The sequence below is a fragment of the Bemisia tabaci genome, chromosome 3 (genome assembly GCF_918797505.1).
Source record: "Bemisia tabaci chromosome 3, PGI_BMITA_v3".
Lineage (NCBI taxonomy): Eukaryota > Metazoa > Arthropoda > Insecta > Hemiptera > Aleyrodidae > Bemisia > Bemisia tabaci.
Genome location: NC_092795.1, coordinates 42,130,602 through 42,149,866, shown reverse-complemented (window position 1 = coordinate 42,149,866; position 19,265 = coordinate 42,130,602). Strand labels below are relative to the sequence as shown.

General features: G+C 39.9%; 1 protein-coding gene across 1 annotated transcript; it reads left to right on the top strand.

Annotated features, from left to right (window-relative positions):
* On the top strand, positions 1-19,217 carry Arr2 (arrestin 2). Its single transcript, XM_019054940.2, has 7 exons — positions 1-322; positions 2,304-2,425; positions 5,430-5,768; positions 7,240-7,428; positions 8,173-8,361; positions 9,981-10,149; positions 17,067-19,217. The coding sequence occupies exons 1-7, from the start codon at positions 256-258 to the stop codon at positions 17,216-17,218; spliced, it is 1,227 nt and encodes a 408-aa protein (XP_018910485.1). The 5' UTR covers positions 1-255; the 3' UTR covers positions 17,219-19,217.
* Positions 19,218-19,265: the final 48 nt, after the last annotated feature.

Here is a 19,265-nt window from a genome sequence, read left to right as displayed (position 1 = left end):
GCGACGCTTCCAAACGGTCGGAGGTTCTTTCATCAGAACCATTCATTTTTCATTTTCGTTTTTTGTTTCTTCCTCCGGGGATCGTTTCCAAGTTCATGGACCAAGATGGAGTGTTGAGTGATCAAACCGTTCATTTGTTGTTTTCTTTCATGTTTTTGTAAGTGTTTTTGGGATTCACAAATCACTGGTCGGCCGGGATTCGAACTCTTGCCTCTGGATATTTAGTTTTATACCACTATTACAACTAGCTTCAGTATGTTCCCGTTAATACTCCTGGCGTATGTTGTAGCCGTTAAAGTTTTCAAAAAAACCACACCTAATGGTGAGTTTAATTTTTATTTTCTCTGAGATTGTTAAATCGTGTATATAGTCAAACATATTAAGACGACATCTGTCATAGATTCCATCCTATCACTATTCTTTGCATTCATAAGTAGCGCGATTACATTTTTATATTACACATACTTTTTACACAGAGTCAAAAAATAAATTTAAAAATTTAAGGTTTCCAGGTCCCCGACGTAAAAAGTCTGGTTGCTGACCGTCTTAAATTAACTAATAACTAACCAACCAATCAACCAAAAAATATACGCAATGCATCAAGAACTAGTAAAACAAAATTATTATTTTATTCAATCATTATCATTTATTTTGTGCACGCATGGATTACTAACTCATTTTAGGGATTTCTGTACATTTAAAGAAATTGTGTAAAATTTCACGGATTCCTCATGCCTCTACAATGTATTTTAGAAACAAACTAACGGTTAAGTAAAAAGGAAAATGTAGTGCGAATCTACTCTATGGGGTTGGAAAAAATTGATTGATATGAAATGGCAATCCATTGCAACTGCAATTGACTTATCAATATAAATGATGCTCGATTGCCGAGAGCAACAATTCGAACTCCGCTGTCGTTATGTTGCCTACATTGCGTATTTGAAGGCGAACTGACCTGGCAAGCGCCGCACTCCGGCCGCGACAGTCGCATTGATTGTTACGTCGCGTCGTCGTCGTTACATGATGATAAAATGAGTACGTGCGATTTATCAACGAATCAAGGGACATGAATTGATCAGTCTAATAGCTCGAGTAACATTTCAAATTTTTCAAACAAATCGGTAGAAGTAGAGAAAGTGTAAATGAAATTTTTCGTGGACATTACGGCTTGGAATACTTAATATTTGACTTTTAATGAAGAAAGTAGGTTAAAATAAGTTCATTCACTCTAAAAGGCGCCGATTCGTTTTTCCCCCGGTTAAAGTTGTAGGAAATTTTCTGAAACAACCACAATCTGATCTTCAATTGCAATCTCCCATATTTCAAACCTCCGAATTTAGAAGCGGCCGATAAGAACAGTTTTCACTGTCTTCCTCGACTTCTCATTTCTGGCGCTTAAGTCTTTTTGAGATTGACCGATTCAATTGCGAGCGAATAAAAGACCAGAGTCATTTATATAATTTGCCGCGATGCGATGAAATGTGTCAGATTTACATCTTTCGCCCGCGATCTAATTAAATAAGCCTCCACCTACTTTCTCTTGTATGGCGCCTGGTGAAGTCCCTTATTCTGAATCCGACTTCTGAGGCTTCACTTCACGAAATGACATTTAGCAATCCTCGTTGTAGTTCAAGTACAGAAAAATTGTATGTTGACTGTGACGAATGATCCCTCCGCATCTTATTCAAAATCTATCTACTTAAAAAAACTTCAAAACTAAGGAATAATGGCGGGGGTCAGATGAATTCGTCTTTTATTCTATTTTTTAGAACGTATGTAATTCCCTGAAATGAGATAGTAACCCATGCGTGCATTTAAAAAAATAATAATGAATGAATACATTTTTAGGCTAAAATTAACAAAAAAAAAAAAAAAACAACCAACAGAATTGCAAATATTGCAATTTAATTTACAACTGAAAAAGAATATAGGAATAATTAACCATGGGCTCAGTCTCTTGCTTATACATGTTTTAACTTGTAACACTCTATCCTCTTGCATTTATTCTCAGATTTTCAGAGTGAAAGCAATGAGTTAATGATAATAAAAGGACATTCAACCGATTAATTTTAAATACCTCTATCGAATTTTAGGATAGGCTTTTGCGTATTTTGTTATTTTTTTTAAAAAAATTCTTAGGGTTTACATCTTAGACCGCAACTAAACTCAAAAGCATTTTTCCAAACGCTTTTTGTCGCAGTGAAAAAGATTAGTGCATACGATTAATAGTTAGCAATTTTGTGTTCAAAAGATGTGTCTCGATTGATTACGAATGCCCGTTTATTCCTTTTTTTGTTTGACAGGAAAAGTCACAGTATATCTAGGAAAACGTGATTTCATCGACCATTTAGATCATGTGGATCCCATCGACGGTGTTGTGGTCGTCGAAAATGACTATCTGCAAGGCAGAAAAGTGTACGCACAGGTAATAAACTCTCAGAGAATTAGGAAAAATTATACACTAAATGTATATACGTATAGATTGATTCTTAAATCTTGAACACATCCAAACAAAAAAGAAACTACCATTAAGTACCTAGGTAGATGAAGGCTGAAAGTATGAATCATGTGATACGGGTGGTTCTTTTGATAAGAGAAGCGACGCATTTTGTAAAAATGTAGATATAGTACTCGTTTTGGAACTTGCTCTTCTCTGACATGAAAGGCCTCCATAGAGCGTCGCCAATTACGATTGAAGAAAGAGATAAATGAAAAACGTGTTTTAAAGTTTTGGTTTTCATCAGCACTACTATGCTAGTCGTTACTATTCTACTATGCAGCTTTCTAAAGTTGCACAGAAAGAAGCTGTACAAGAAATTATCTCTTATTCTTACTTGAACTTCTTCTTATTTCTTTTTACTTATTTGAATCTTTATTTCTCCTGCTCACCTCTGTCCATATCTTGCTCAATTAGGAAGCATCGATGATATCTTGAAAACACAGTCTATACTTGCGACTGAAGCTCTCTTGTAAAGGGTTTTAAGACTCTAATTGTGCCCGCCCTTAAAGTATTAGCGCAAGTATTCGGCATGGTTTTTTCGTAGGTCGAATGTAATGGCGCCAAGTAGAGGGGCGGAGGGAATCGTCACCCCCCAAGCATTTGAAAGTTAATCTTTTGGGAAACATTTGGGTTATTTCAGAGTGCGTATTCCAAGATTTTCAGAAGTTTTGCCTCCTGCAAACCTAGTTGGACTACATTTTGTAACTAAGCACTACAATTTCTGACTCAGTTTAGAAACAACGTATGTACCATTCGTTTCCCTATGCACATAAGTGTTTTTACAGATGAGATAGAAATTATAGTTCCAAATCGCAAAATGTAGTCCAATTTAGCCACTTCCAACATAACTTTTGACTCCGCTGTCTTATAGCCGATTCGGATAGAATGATGCTTCTGATTGAATGTAAATATCTGCTATGTAGCTATCTGTAGCTATCTGTAACAGTAGAGAGAAAACAAGGAGACAGCGGAAACAAGCCTAAAATACATAAAATTATACGGGACGTTTTGGTGTCTCACGACACCATTATCAATCGCTGAAAACAGTAAAATACAAAAATGAAAAAGACATTAAAATCAAAGGAAACCAGCACGGTGTTGCATGGTGATGGTATGAAAGATTGGTTTTTGTTTACTCCTGTTACCCTCGTAAAAATTGGCGATAGCAGCTACGTTTCAAAATACCATAGGAGTTCTTATAGCCGACTAAAGAAGGCTATTGAAAATCATATCGCTGGCTGTAGAAAGCGGAGCAAATCATATAGCCGGGCTTTACGAAGCTGTAAAAAAGTATACAGTCGGGCTATAGTTCCTATCGCTGGGCTTTATACTTTATCGCCATTGGCTATAAAAGGCTATAAGAAATTGTGTAGAAATTCGTGTGCTTTGGAAATCATTAAGTTTGATACGGACTTACCTTAATATTTACAAAACACACATTATATTTTCCTTTAAAACGTATTTTTTTCATCAATTAAAATAAGAATAATCCATACAGAGTGTGCAAACATTTCAAAATCATGAGTTGAAAAACGCTGAATCTGCGAGATTAATTATTAGAGCCTAATAACACAAAGCGGAGCGGCGACGCACTGGCGCCTACAAACCTAACAGGGATACTTCATGCATTGCGCAATGCGTGAAGTATCCCTGTTAGGTTTGTAGGCGCCAATGCGCGATTCGCGGTCTCTGCCCGCCCGCCGTGCCGCAGCGTGCCACGGCGTCTGAAGCAACTATTTCTGACCAGAGGTACTGCACAGTATCATAAAAAATTGAAGGCGCTCTAACACATAAAGAATGACAGGCATCCTTCAAAAGCGCGGAGCTTTCCTCGCAAAATAAATCAAGATACTACGGCACAAAAAGAGAGCGGTAGTCCGAAAACTAACTAAGTTCTAGTATCCGTATTTAGTAACGTTTAGCATAAACTTTATCGTCTGGCTGTTGCTTAGTCGCCATCGGCTACTAAAGGCTGTAAGAAATTACACAGCCGGCTACAGAAGCTATTGGAAATCTTACAGCCGGCTTTAGGTCCATGGTATTTTGGAACACAGATTCTACTGCCAATTTTTATCAGGGTATCACTGCAGTCTTTCATACCATCACCGTGTAGCGCCGTGCTGCTTTCCTTTGATTTTAATGTCTCTTTTATTTCTTGTATTTTACGGTTTTTAGCGGTTGATAATGGTGCCGTGAGACACCGGAAAGTCCCATACAATTTCATGTATTTTAGGCTTGTTTCCTTGACTTCTTCCTACTGTTAGCAGATATTTAAATTTCATTAGAAACATCATTCTATCCGAATCAGCTGTAAGCAGCGGAGTGAAAAGTTATGTTGGAAGTGGCCAAATTGGACTACATTCCGCAATTCGGAACTATAATTTCTATCTCATCTGTAAAACACTTATGTGCATAGAGGAACGAACGGTGCATTGGTTGTTTCTAAAAAAAGCCAGAAATTGTAGTGTTTAAATGCAACATGTGGTCCAACTAGATTAGCAGGAGGCAAAACTTCTGAGAATATATTGGAATACGCACTCTGAAATAACCCAAACGTCCCGCATAATTTTATGTATTTTAGCCTGGTCTCCGCTGTTTCCTTGTTTTCTTTCTACTGTTAGCAGGAATTTACATTCAATCAGAAGCATCATTCTATCCGAATCAGCTATAAGACAGCGGAGTCAAAAGTTATGTTGGAAGTGGCTAAATTGGACTACATTTTGCAATTTGGAACTATAATTTCTATCTCATCTGTAAGAACACTCATGTGCATAGGGAAACGAATGGTACATACGTTGTTTCTAAACTGAGCCAGAAATTGTAGTGCTTAGTTACAAAATGTAGTCCAACTAGGTTAGCCTGGGTCTCCAACTAGGGCTGCCTGTTTTTGTCTTCGTTCTACCATCTGCTAACAGAATGTTCTGCTCAGGTTTCGACGACGTACCGGTTCGGTCGGGAGGAGGACGAGGTCATGGGCGTCAAGTTCAGCAAAGAGATGGTGCTGTCGAAGCAACAAATCGTGCCGCAAGGCAACGAGAAGCCGGAGCTGACCCAGGTTCAGGAGAAGCTCATCCGGAAGCTGGGCAACAACGCCTACCCCTTCACGTTCAACTTCCCGGCCAACTCCCCCTCGTCAGTCACCCTCCAGCCCGGCGACGACGACACTGGCAAACCCCTCGGTGTCGAGTACACCATCAAGACCTTCGTCGCTGAGAACTCGGAAGACCGTGGACACAAGCGCTCCTCTGTTGCCCTCGCTATCAAAAAGGTGAGACCTCTAACTTCTCGCTAGTGGTGTAGCCAGAGACGAGAGATCCTCCATTGGCCCCTTGGCGACAGGTGTGGGGCACTATCGAGAACTCAACACTTTTTCATGGCAAATGGGCCAGTTGTGCTGGTAACAGAATCGTGTTTTAATGCTTGGTTCTTGTGGAGTAGCTGAAAATATCGAGATCTATTTAAACAGAAACTTTCTACGTTGAATATTAACCGAGATAACGTTCTTTGAAAATCCGGGTTTTTGACGTCATCCCCCGCGGTAGTGCATATCATGGAATCTACTACCGCGGTGGATGACGTCATAAATCGAGTCTTTCCAGGCGCGATATCTCGGTTAATATTATGGACTTAGAAAGTTGCTGTTATAGTACAGATCTTATCATTTTAGTTGATCTGCAAGAATAAAGCATCAAAACACGATTCTGTGACCAGCGCAACTGACAAATTATAAGGGAGCAACAGCCATCTTACCAATACCAGGTGGATGATGAGCTTCGGGTGATGTCATGAGCCAAAAAAGTTTCCCAAACTTCGGTTTGTTTGCAAATCGAGAATCTCAACACGTTTTGAACCACCCACCTATAGTAGGTAGGTCGACGGTTGAGTGTTAAAGTCCCGAAAGCAAAAGCTTCCACCGTTGCCGAGATATCAATGGAGGGTCTCTTGTCTCTAGGCGTAGCCAAGGGGGGAGTCTTGACCCCTGCTCCTCTTGAAAGGAAAATGTTCCCTATATTCCGTGATTTTCGGGAATTTTGAACGTATAGATTCGCCTTCCCTCTATTGAAAAACTGGCTACGCAGAAAGGAAAAATGTCCGACATATTTTGTCGATAAGAGAAGTTGAGTACAAAGTAGCCTAAGCGTGCAGTTAATAGTTTTTGGGTAGTTTTTCTTTGGATAACATCGACCGAGTCTTTGAATTATATTGACTAGATCTTCGGATTGAAGATTTGTGACGTCGTTAAATATCACGCGAAAGCCGCCAGGTTCGAACCTAGATTGGGGTGGTGATAGTCCGATCCGCAAGCCACCCGCAAGTCACAACCTCTGAGTGATATTGAAAGAAACAAGAGTACATTAGTTCAGCGGGACACATTCTTCATATCCCCCAGATGTTTCAGAGCAAATTACGGTTTCGGTCGATTGAACCAAGAATATGGTCGATCAACCGAGTTCTTTTGATTGATCTGACCGAAGAAAAGTGACTCAAAGTAATCTAAAGTAACGATAAACACGAAAATTCTTAACTATGTATGTCAATACCTCCCGGCTATCTGAAAACAATAAAATCACAGTAAACATAATACATAATGATACACACCGACTTAGGAAAGTATGAGCAATCTTACGTGATTGAATGTAAAGAACCAGGATAAAGTCGTCTTTTTCTCTCTTCTCACACCCTTTAATGTTTTTTTTTTTTTTTTTTTTTTTTTTTTTTTTTTTTTTCATTATTTCCAGTTGCAATATGCTCCACCAAGCCGTGGCCGACGTCTTCCTAGCTCGTTGGTCAGCAAGGGTTTCACATTTTCTCAGGGAAAAATCAATCTCGAAGTGACCTTGGACCGCGAAATCTACTACCACGGAGAGAAAGTTGCAGCTACTGTGACCATCAGCAATAACTCTCGGAAATCTGTCCGAAATATCAAGGTTCATATTTTTCATATTCTTATCTCACATGTTATACATGTTATTGCCTGAATAAAATTGGCGGCACTAAAAATCTCATTTATACGGCGTGAAAGAATCATCCCCTGTACGATATTTATTGCCCTCTTTTTTCATGTCTGACAATAAGTCGATTTCCAAGTATTTTCCTGAGGTTTCTTTACGCTCATGCCGGTTAGCTTTAAAGGACTATGAAAATACATATAGTAATACAAATTGATGCATGCATGAATACATTAATTTGGCGATAAAATAATGGCTTTCAACGGAGAATGGATCAGGGAAAGGGGCACTTTGAAAAGGAATTGACTTAAGGTGATGCTGATCTGGTGAATGGTGCAAGACAGCATCTTGAACCAATTAGTGACGGAGACAAATGCAGGAGCTACCTGATTCTAATGGAGAAAATGCTTTCTCTAGTTCACACTCGAAAGCGAATTAATTTCACCGATAGTCAATGCTTTCTATGCATAGATTTACATCTATACATCTATGCAGTGCAACAAAAAATTCCATGAGCCATTTACTGAACATTTATGATGATCAGCCCACCAACCAGCATCGGTGACGAAAAGTAAGCAATTACGACCATTAGAACGAATCTAAAATTTCCTGATTCGCGGATTTGTTCTTTCAAGAGTTTGTCCGAGAGCAAACTGTATGCTACAGTAAACATGCACTCATTTAAGATGCACTGCGCTACTTCCCATTATCTCTTGCTTCCAGTGCTTTATTGTGCAACATTGCGAAGTCACGATGGTGAACGCGCAGTTTTCAAAACACGTTGCCAGTTTAGAGACTCGTGAAGGATGCCCTGTCACCCCTGGGGCTTCATTTATGAAAACTTTCTATTTAGTACCCTTGGCTTCAAGTAATAAGGACCGAAGAGGTATCGCCTTAGATGGTCATCTCAAGGTAACTATATGAGCATTTTCTATTTAAAAATAAAATGTTAAATATATTTTATATTGAATTCCTAAGCATATTGCATATTTTTGGAGGGAGAGTACATAAAAAGTTTTAATTTTTACCCATAACTTTTAAACATCTAGCTCGAATTGTTCTCATGTTTTAACGCATTTTTAAACACACAGAGTAAAACACCGTCAGATCGAAGGAATGACGCTATTGCAAGTTGCATAGCTTGTTGCAGCTATCAGAATTTAAGGCATTTTAACATTCATGATTCATGATTAAGTTATCCGAGTGATCGGTCTGAAAAACTCGTATTATGTTCTAGCTTGATGCTCGTGACTGTAGGCGTTTCGTCTCACTAAAAAATATATTTTACATAAAATGATTTCAAAATTTAGTTATTGATACTAAGAGTATGGGAGAGTGAGTATTCTACGGTTTTTTCCGGACACAAAACCAAATCACAGTCACGAAGATTTGATTTTGCAGCTTGAAACGTAATCAATAAAGTTAGAAAATGTCTGATTATAATACGACATTAAGTCATTTGTCGGGGTAAAATTGAGCTTTGTTGCTGGCAACTCATTCTTCAGGGCTCTTAAGAGAGAATTCCATCAAAATCCCAAAATGCACTTTTTAACCAAAGCGGACAAAAATCGACCTCACAAAAAATTTTCTTCCGAGGGACTGAGGTGCATTTTCCCGCGAGAAGTCACAAATATGAGGTACATTTTTTTTGTCGAATATTTGATCTAATAATTCCTATAAAGATGCAGAGGAGTCGAATAACTCCCTCCCTAGTTAACCACTTGCTGGAATACAGTTCCCGGACGAGACAAAATTATTTTTTAGATAGCTTTTTTCGTCAATACCCATCACTGATATATCCTGAATAGTAAGGAATAAGTGACAAGTTCGTGTTCATGACACAAAATTGCAGTAATTTTCAAGTTCAAAATAAATCGGAAATTGAACCTTTAAATAGGTTTTTCCAAAAACTGCAAACTTCATCCCGTAAATACTCTTATTTATATCGATTAAAAGTTTGCAATACAAACACCTATGTGGGTAATGGTACCGACGACTCTTTTTGAGTATCTGAGAACGATAATTTATTTTGTCTTGGACGGTCACAAACGAATGTTGATGGAATTGAGCAGTTTAGTAGAATATCAGTGGCGTGGCGTGCTTTGCGATATATCGATTTTTATGCCATTTAAACCTATGGAAAAGGATCGATTATCAGGGTGTTCGCAGCGAACACCTTAGTAATCGATTCTTTACCATAGCTTCAAATGGCGAGATATCGATAATCGATTATTCACGCACACGCCACTGTAGAATATCTACGGGTTTTTGGTTCTGGGGCTGCGTGGGACTTGTTATTTGTATTGGCACGCACAACGTGCATTACGGGTCCGAGTGCGAGGTGTTTTCCTTCCATCGGCGAGCATGGATGTGCGTAACACTCGTTACGCAAGGGAAAAGAGAAAGCGTTGTGTCAAATATTTAAGGACGTGTTTTCGCACTAATCCATTGACACGGCCGGCGCGGGGCGCAATGCATTACTTCCAGCCGAGCAGACGTGTTTAATATCGATCAATTTTCCACGGTTCCAGGACGACGACGTGAATCTTGCATCTTCGACGATGGTGCAAGAGGGAAAAGCTCCCGGTGAGGCCATGGGTATTGTCATCTCGTACTCCCTCCGAGTCAAGCTCAGCTGCGGCACGCTTGGCGGCGAGCTCCAAACTGACGTCCCCTTCAAGCTCATGCACCCTGCACCAGGTGAGCTCTTCTAACTCCCTCTAGACCCAAAATTCCCTCCCCCCTACCCGCTTTTCCTTTCCAAATGAAACTTTGAATTTACTATGCTCCATCTTTGAGGCCGTCACTAAAATACGTAACGCTAAATTAGAGTACCTGTATAGCGAGAGTGTAGACAGATGTGAAACTCCGAAAATCCATCAGGCCTTCACCGATGCCTCCGCGAATAAAGTTAGGGCCCAGAAATGCAGCCAACCTATGAATTTCAATTATCCAGAGCGATTTATTAATACAACTGTTATGAACCATCGTTTATCAAGCACGTATTTGACTTAGTTTTTGCATAAATTTACTCATTTTTGTGGAAGTACGCTCATTTATGTACTTTCTTAGCCATCTTCGTTAGAATTGGAATCTACAGACTGGCAGTGAAATTTTGTGCTTTAGAAGTTGGTTAGAAGGGTGGCTGCACTTTTGGGCCCTATAAGCCCTCCATGAAGCGATCTGTCCATACTCTCGCTACACAGGTACTCTACGCTAAATTTGCGGGTTTTTGACACCCCTATCCCTTGAAACGCTCCGTAACGCTATGTTAGAACCCCTGATGCGAATTTTATTTAGAGGTTCGGTACTACTTTTGTGCCCGAACCTCCGAGCTGCCATTCTATTTGATTTCGGAGCTTCCGATTCGGTGACTAACGGATCGCAACGTTGGTGCGTGATTTTGGTACCACCTTGTGAGGTGGTTCTAAAAAAAAGTTCGACCTATCGAAAACGAACGGATCTGATTGGTCGAATCTGGTAACAATGGTGTCCACTGGTGTTGGTGATTGAGGAGACAAACCGGGACAGAACTTCCCAAAGAGGTTCGGAACTTTAAATAAAATTAGCTTCTAGAAATTTACGTAACGCTTGCCCGGAGCTCTCCCCTCTTCATTTCGATAAAATATACTCTAAATATCACCTTACATATTTGCTGAACGGATTGTTGTTTCTATTTAGTGAGGAAAACTAAAAGTTTTGCAGAAAATATTTTTGAGATTCTTTAAGACTTCTGAAGACGGCTAAAAATAAATTCTACAGAAACCCGAAATTTTAATTCGTTACGTAACGCTTTGCTCTATACCCCCACTCTCCCTGTAACGCCGTGTAATGCTGGCAAAAACCCACTCCCCCATAGAGCGTTACGTAATTTGGAGGCAGCTTCTTTGGTGTCATTCAAGGAGTAACAAAACGTCATTGGCGCCTGAAAATGATAGTGGTAATAGTGCATTTTTATCCAGAGGACTTAGAATGCTCGCGGTGAAGTAGAGTACATACGGCGCGCTGTAAGAGTTACATAGGGTAAGTATTAAACAGAGGTAAGAGCCCTCCATTGCTATCCTGGCGATGGTGGAAGCTTTTACTTTTAGGACTACACCATTCAACCATTGACACATCTACTGGATGAATGTTGAACAATTTGTTGAGTATTTCGTTATGCAAACATACCGAAGTTAGGCAAACTTGTTTGGCTCATTAGGCCTCCCGAAGCTCATAATTCACCTAGTAGGTAGGTCGACAGCCGAAAAAAGGATGATAACTGTTGCTTTCTTATAATTTTCCACGGTGTTGAATTATCCCCAAAAGTAAAAGTTCCCACCTGTCGCCAAGAGGCCAGTGGAGGGTCTCTTATATCTGGTGCCAAATAAGAAAATGGTAGAGTAGTGCTGGGTCTACACTTTTCTGCGAGGAAATCAAGGCCAAAAATTCCGACAATTTTCAATAGAATAAAACATTTGAATTCTGAAGAATATCATAGTGCAAGGCTGAACAAGAAGAGTGTTAGCTCAGGAAGTTGCACTAGAACCACAAGTTAGGGTCACGCCGAGAGGCCTCATCAATTTGGGTCTTTTTATGCCTATGGTTGATCTCACTTGTCAGTGAGCCCAGCTTAGCATCCCGCAAACATTTTTTTATTGTTTATTTTTATAAGTACTAAATTTAGAGCACGGGTTTTTCCTTATTCTTAATAAGAGGATTTTCCTGGATTTTCTGCTAAATTGTTTTCCGCGTGCCGACTTGATATCCGTGGATCGATCTTTGAAGGGCCGACCGTTTTAAATTATCACGAACGCTAAAATAGAACGCTGGACAAGAAACCATACAAGGTGGCTGTTCTCTAATCTCATTTTCACTCTTACCTCGTCATGAAGCTCAACATTTTGTCGTCACGGCCTGATGTCGTCATAGCTGAATACATTCAAAGAGAGAAGAATCCAGACAATATGTATGTGCAGAACTTATCCGAGGATCTTTGAGTGACAGGTTACGAATCTATCTTCGCTTCCATAGGATTCGACCTCTACGCTGCATTCATCCTTCTTTTGCCACAAACTTAATTGCTAGTTTATTTTACCCGCAAAACATATGACTGGTTTCGAAATGCAACGAAGAGGACATAATAATAAGGAGATATACAAAATCCAGAAATGACTCAATAACATGAAGCTAAGATACAGCGCGGCGCAAGTCGGTACTGTTTGCCGAAATCTAATTGGTACATAACCGAGCAGACAAATTACACACGTTGAAAGACGTACGGATTCTACTGGACTCGCCTCTATTTTCTGCGCGGGTCCGGAATAGATCCATCGATTACGGTTTCAAATTGTGCACTAAGCGGGAAATCCGACCCATACACGCAGCCTTCCCACTAAATCGGCAAATTTCGGGACTTAACATTACTTGGTGGCAACGGTGCGATTAATCTAGCGGGACGTTAAACGCACGAACAATTGTCGCGGTATGCTCACAAAAAAGTTGCGCAATAGCTCTTTTGTAGCGAGGAAATAATCGGCGAGGAGAAACGACCCACCGGTACGGGCCCATACTCTCCTCAGACGAATCGTCTGCGTTGGGTCTCCGACGGAGCCTCTCAGTTATCCGAATTAACTCGACGATTTATGACGTATTGTTACAAAACGGACAACGTCGCAACTAACAATGCCAACACTCCAACAGGACACGAATGACAAAATCGCTGCGACCATCTGCAGAGCGGCGATGAGAGGAAGTTCGTTTCATCGGTGGTGTATTCGTGGGAAAAAGTGAGGAGGGGACTTTGCCGAACTCTCGGCTGAGTTTATCACCGGTCAAAACAATCGTCGAATTCATCTCATAGTTTCGGAACACGTTATTTGCGTTGAAAATTTTACTAGGATGGCCAACCTTCACGACCGCCGATTGGTTACTTCCATCCCTTCTGTCCTAACAGGGTCGGATTTACCTACTTGCCGCCCATGGGTCGCCTGTATTTTGCCGCGCCCTTCTCATTCGTTTTAAAACATCAATAAAAACCACCAATTAAACGTGCCAGCGGGGGGTGGGGTGCATTAGACGCGTTTACTCTTGTTGGAAACATTTTTTGGGAAAGCCCTGTCAACACTGCTAGCAAAAATTCACCGAACTTTGCGCACACGTTAAGTTTCGTAAACTTATCTCTGCGTGGACAAGGCTTTCCACTCATAAGAAATGAACGGAAAAATTATGAGAGAACAAACATAAATGTGGTTTAATCATTTTAACTTATGCCGCCGCGTCGCGCAGACCGCACCGTGTTTGAAGCAATGCGTGAAGTATTCCGACAGTTTTGTAGGCGCTATGAGTTTCACGCCGACGACCGCCGCTGAAGGCACTGTGTTTGACGCAATGCGTGAAGTATTCATGCAGTCTTGTAGGAATGTAGGCTAGAATATGTGTTACATGCCGACCTCCGCGCCGAGGGCTTCTCCTTTTCATCTCAAGTCCTCATCATCATTTCTCTCTCTGCGTTCCTGGCCAAATTGGGTGTTTGGTCTGTCTCTTAACTCGATTAATTAAAGGTACTGTCGCTTGTATCACCGAAAGACGACAAAATCAGAAATTACTATACTCTCAGGAAATGAGAGATTTTGTTTGTAATTTTTTTTCTAAATCCGATTTTTTTTATACCTATATTTAACAAACTTGCAAAATTTGCCGCCTCCTAGATTTGCCGCCTCCTAGATTTGCCGCCATGGGCCGTGGCCCATGTGGCCACCCCCTTAATCCGGCCCTGGTCCTTAAACTCAGGGCAGGTATAATTCTTTCGCCTCGAAGTTAAGAGTGGGTTTAGTAATCTCGGAAAAAAGTTGATATGAACTTTTGATGATGATAATTTCCTCTTCAACCTCTAATTTTCGGTGAGATGCTAGTATCTACAGTAAGATAGATTTCGTAACATGCTACCAACGTGGTACCGTGTTGGTAAGTGGAAAATGGCACCAGACGCCCACATGGTATCAAAATGATACCAACTTGCTCTTAAAATTTGCCCTTTTTGGTACCATGTTGGTACAATATTGATCACTTTGACCAAGTTGGTATCATGGTACTATATTGGTCACTTTGACCAAGTTGGTTATGGAATAAATCTGCCACGGAGGCCCCCACGACACGACAGCGAAGGTGTATCGTCATTGCTATCTCTGATCAGGGCCGGATTAAGGGGGTGGCTAGCCACATGGGCCGCGGCCCATGGCGGCAAAATTAGGGGGCGGCAAATTTTGCAATTTTTTTTAAATGAAGGTACAAAAAAATCAGATTCAGGGAAAAATCACAAACAAGAAAAGGTGACAAAATCTCATTTCCTGAGAGTTCATTAATTTCTAATTTTGTCGTATTTCGGTGATACAAAAGACTGCGCACTTTTACACGTAATTTGGCCTGGAGCGGCGCGGCGCAAAGAGAAATGATGACGAGGACTTGAGATGAAAAGGAGAAGCCCTCGACGCGGCGGTCGGCATGTAATACATATTAGCGCCTTCGAGACTGCATGAATACTTCACGCATTGCGTCAAACACAGTACGGTCAAAAGCGGTCGGCGCGGCGTGAGACGCACAGTGCCTACAAGACACATGAATACTTCACGCATTGCGCCAAACACAGTGTGGTCAGCGCGGCACGGCGGCGGAAGTTAAAATTATTAAACCACATTTATGTTTGTTCTTCCTTAATTTTTTAGTTCATTTCTTACAAATGAATGGCCTTGTCCCCACAGAGATAGGTTTACGGAACCGAAGTTCCGCGAACTTTTGCAAGTAGTGTTGACAGGGTTTACGCAAAAAATGTGTCCAACACGAGTAAACACGTCTTATGCACCCTTCTCCCTCCGGCACGTTCACTCGATGGTTTTTATCGATGTTTCAAAATGAATGAGAAGAGGGCGGCAAAATACAGGCGGCCCATGGGCGGCAAGAAGGTAAATCCGGCCATGTCTCTGATGATGACTGATGAGCAACGTGTTGTTCAGCGCGTCTAAAACAAGTTAGACACAATTTTCATGGTCCGTCGATGAACTCCTGGACACGTATCTTATTAGTTGACACCCGAGGTCTCTTACATTCACCTACGCGTTTTGAATTGTTTGTCAAACATGCGTGTGGAGCGAATAGTTAGGGGAGTTTTGCACTCCGTGGTTCATCGGTGAAACTAGTCGTTCCTCGTTCCGCTCGAGAAACGCAAGACGGCGAGGACGTCTCGACGTCTCGCTCTCGCACAACTCGACGGAACGAGACGCGAGACGCCGCACAATGGATCGAGTCAGTAGGAGAGGTCGGACAAAATTTGGAAACTCTAAACGCACATAACTCCGTTTATACCAAATTTTGAGGTTCTAAAAATGGCTCCATTGGTTTCCTCGTAAAATTTTCTTCTATTAGCACCCCTTTAAATTTAAAATTTAATGAAATGCACCTAAAAATGTTCAGTTTTTGTCAAAAATTTCATGTCCGATCTCTCTGATTGACTCGATCCACTGTGCGCCGCGCCGGCCGTCTCGTCGCGTCGCGTCATCGTGGCTCCTGTATCAGTTGCAAAAATTATTGTTGTCGACCCGGAGATCATGAAAACCACTGTCTGATAAGTCGAATTCGTCGTGAAATTTGACAACATTAGTATCGGCATTGTTGTCTGCCACGCTCGGGCAGTACGCACAACGCACGTCTGGTTTATTAAAAAATTACCGTTGTCGACCCGCGGATCATTTCTCCTAATTTTGAATGAAAATAATAGTCAAATGTGTCAAATTTTCGGTGAAATTTGGCAACAACTGATTGCATTATCGGCATTGTTGTCTGCCACGCTTATTCAGTACGCATCACGCACGTCTAGTTCATTTAAGAGGAACTTATACTGGTCAGCAAAAGTAAAAACTGTGTGTTCAATTTGTTTAAAAGAATAATGATAAATCCCTGGTCCAACGGTCATGCATAAAAGGTAGTGATTTTAAACCGCAGTAAAAATACATTAATCCGCTGCAATTGTTATTAAAAGAGAGCCGGAGGTGGAGGTCCCTCGGGACTAACGTAACGTATAGGTAACCTTCACTTTCGGCAAAAATTTCAGCGTGTGAAACTGGCTTGATTATTGTCGTCTCCCAGGCGCAAGAATAACGTATCTTTAATAGAGGGTTGCAAAATTGACTGAAACAGTGCAAATTTTATAAGAATAGAACTTTGCAATTTCTGCTCAAAATTTGCTGATTTTTTATTGAATTTTGCTGATGGTTCACTGTGCTCAGAAAAAAATAGTGAAATTTTGTGATAAAAACACCTAACATTCTTCAAGCTAAAGTACAATTTTCGATTGGAAACCTTGCAATGTTAAAATGTATAGTTAATGTTCTTCTGTCAGAGAGACGACGGAATCCTTTGTAGGATCAAATCGCGGTCTAGTAAAATATCCGGATATCCACGGAATTCGCTAACAAGACGATAAACCCTAAACAGAGATGTCTTTGCACGGGAGATCATTATTATTTTTTACGCAACATCTAGGTTTTATATGCACGACTGTGCCTGAAGTGAACGAAACCGATTATTGATAGCCTTTGAAGGGATCTACATTTGAAATAACTCAATTTGCATAATTTTTGCAGGGGCTGCAGAGAAGGAGAAGTCCAGCGCAATGAAGAAATCTAAGAGCAGTGAACGCTCGCGCTATGAGAACTCTTGCTATGCGGATGATGATGAGGACAACATAGTTTTCGAAGACTTCGCTCGTCTCAGATTAAACGAGCCAGATGAGTAATCTGTCATCGATTTCCGTCAATTTCCGGTCATTTCCGGCTGTGTTTGACACGTTTGACAGTTACGTTTGGACACTCTAACTGATAGTGTAAACGGTTGTTTAACCGAGGTTTTGTAATGTTATGATAAACATTGGGCCAAGGTCGAACAAGAAAAACTCAAATAATAATATAGATAATTACATTAATAATTGCATCGTTTGCGAATGAAACTTTGGAAAGAGCTACATTAACTGCTTTACTGGCGTACCTGCAAAGTTTTTCTGAAGAGAGGTCTTTTTTTCTTCGATTTTTTTTTGTTTTTAAATTTAAAATCTTGCCTTCTGAAGAATCTTATTGCGGCGAATGACTGTAGAGGCGTTTGACAAAACTAATTTATAGGTGCAGAAAATTTTCAAAAATCGGGCCCAACGGGTTTTCTGCAACTTGCAAGACCCGACCTCTAATTTTATCACTGAATCACACAGAAAACAAAGAATACTCGAAATAATTCTACTTGTAACCGGCTTTAAAACTGAATTAGAATTTATGTAGCTGCGAATTAGCAGGGTTGCATTTTTTTATACATTCTCCTTTTTTGATAAGAAGACCTAATCGCCTTTTCATTTTTTGAAAACCAGAGAGGCTGAGAAATATTAAATCTAATTATTGTGATCTTTAGTCGAAGTAATGAGGAGGTAGACCCCTATAATAATGTAACAAAGTTTTATGTTGTGCGCTATTGTAAGTATTGAAATACTATTACAAATTATCTGTAACCTCAGTTAAAGTGCAAACTTATGCATTGTGGTTGAAATATAATCAATGCTATTAAGATAGCAGATCATGGAAATGAACACAAAACCTTCTTACGATTATGATTTTATTTTCCATTTTCCACTCTGTAACTTGCCAAGGTGAACTTCACAAGCCTTGGGCTGAGATAAATTCTTGCCCACTTTGTTTTTCCTTGTCCTGAAAGCTCCTCTAAATACATGACTCGAGCAGTATCTACTTATCTATTTCACTTTTAAACTTTTAATTTTAAAAACTAACATAAAGATATTGGAAATCTTATAACTTTATAGGCTCTTTTCATGCTGATGACATTTCTGCTAAATGTTCAAAAATACCTGCAAAATTACCCATCAGAAATATAATATGCGGTAAAATCTTGCTATATGCATTTATGCTTTTTCATCTCCTTGATGAATCGTATTCCTATGATAAGGTATAATGCACGAAGTCAGGGAATCGTTATGTCTTCTTACTTTATAGCAAAATGGCAAATTAAAACACTGTCCACATAATGCAGGTGTTAAAATAAAATGACAGCTGAACCAAACATAAGTTTCTTCTTGTTGGCACAGAAACGTGAAATGAATGTTTGTTAATATCATATTTGACATGATGAGTTCTGAGAATATATTATTTTTGTAAGAAGATGATATAACTATCATCCAGTGTCCTAATTTATTGAAAGTTGTCGAATGTAAAAATGCCAGTACATTTACTTTTATATTGTACATTATTATGGTAATTTTTTTTTACTTTAGAATTAAAGCGCAATCCCTTTTTCTTTTTTTTAATAAAAAAGATAAAGTTCGGTAAAATTGTGATTTCTGTTAATAATTTATTCAACATGCTGGGAGGAAAATTATAGCTCCAGCCTAATAAAAATCATACCAACATGCAGTGTGTACACAATGATACTAAAAGCCATAATCTTGAATTGGAGAAGGCAGTGGAGACACTTCAAAGGTGAAATTAATGAGTACAAGGCAAGTCTGGGTGAGTTATATAGTTTAGGAAGTCAGTTTAGATTCTAAATTACGGAATTCCATCATTCCGCATGTATGTGCCACGTAAGTCACACAGCCAAATCTCGAGAAAAAAAGTTGTTGCAAATTTTGGCTGTGCAGTCCGATTTAAAGCCCTTTAATTTTAAGTTGAGGTACACAGCTATGTTCAAGTGCTTTTACGAGTCGTGTAAATAAAATTTTGATGTTCTATATAATTGCACATACTGTATTGCACTGCGTATTAATGATGTCAAGTACAGACGATAAA

What these genes read in the sequence shown, in the direction of transcription:
- Arr2 (XM_019054940.2), top strand. Translation starts at nt 256, where the DNA reads ATGTTCCCGTTAATACTCCTGGCGTATGTTGTAGCCGTTAAAGTTTTC. An exon ending in CCTTAGATGGTCATCTCAAG is followed by an intron (nt 8,362 to 9,980) that starts GTAACTATATGA and finishes CCACGGTTCCAG; the next exon opens with GACGACGACGTGAATCTTGC. An exon ending in GCTCATGCACCCTGCACCAG is followed by an intron (nt 10,150 to 17,066) that starts GTGAGCTCTTCT and finishes TAATTTTTGCAG; the next exon opens with GGGCTGCAGAGAAGGAGAAG.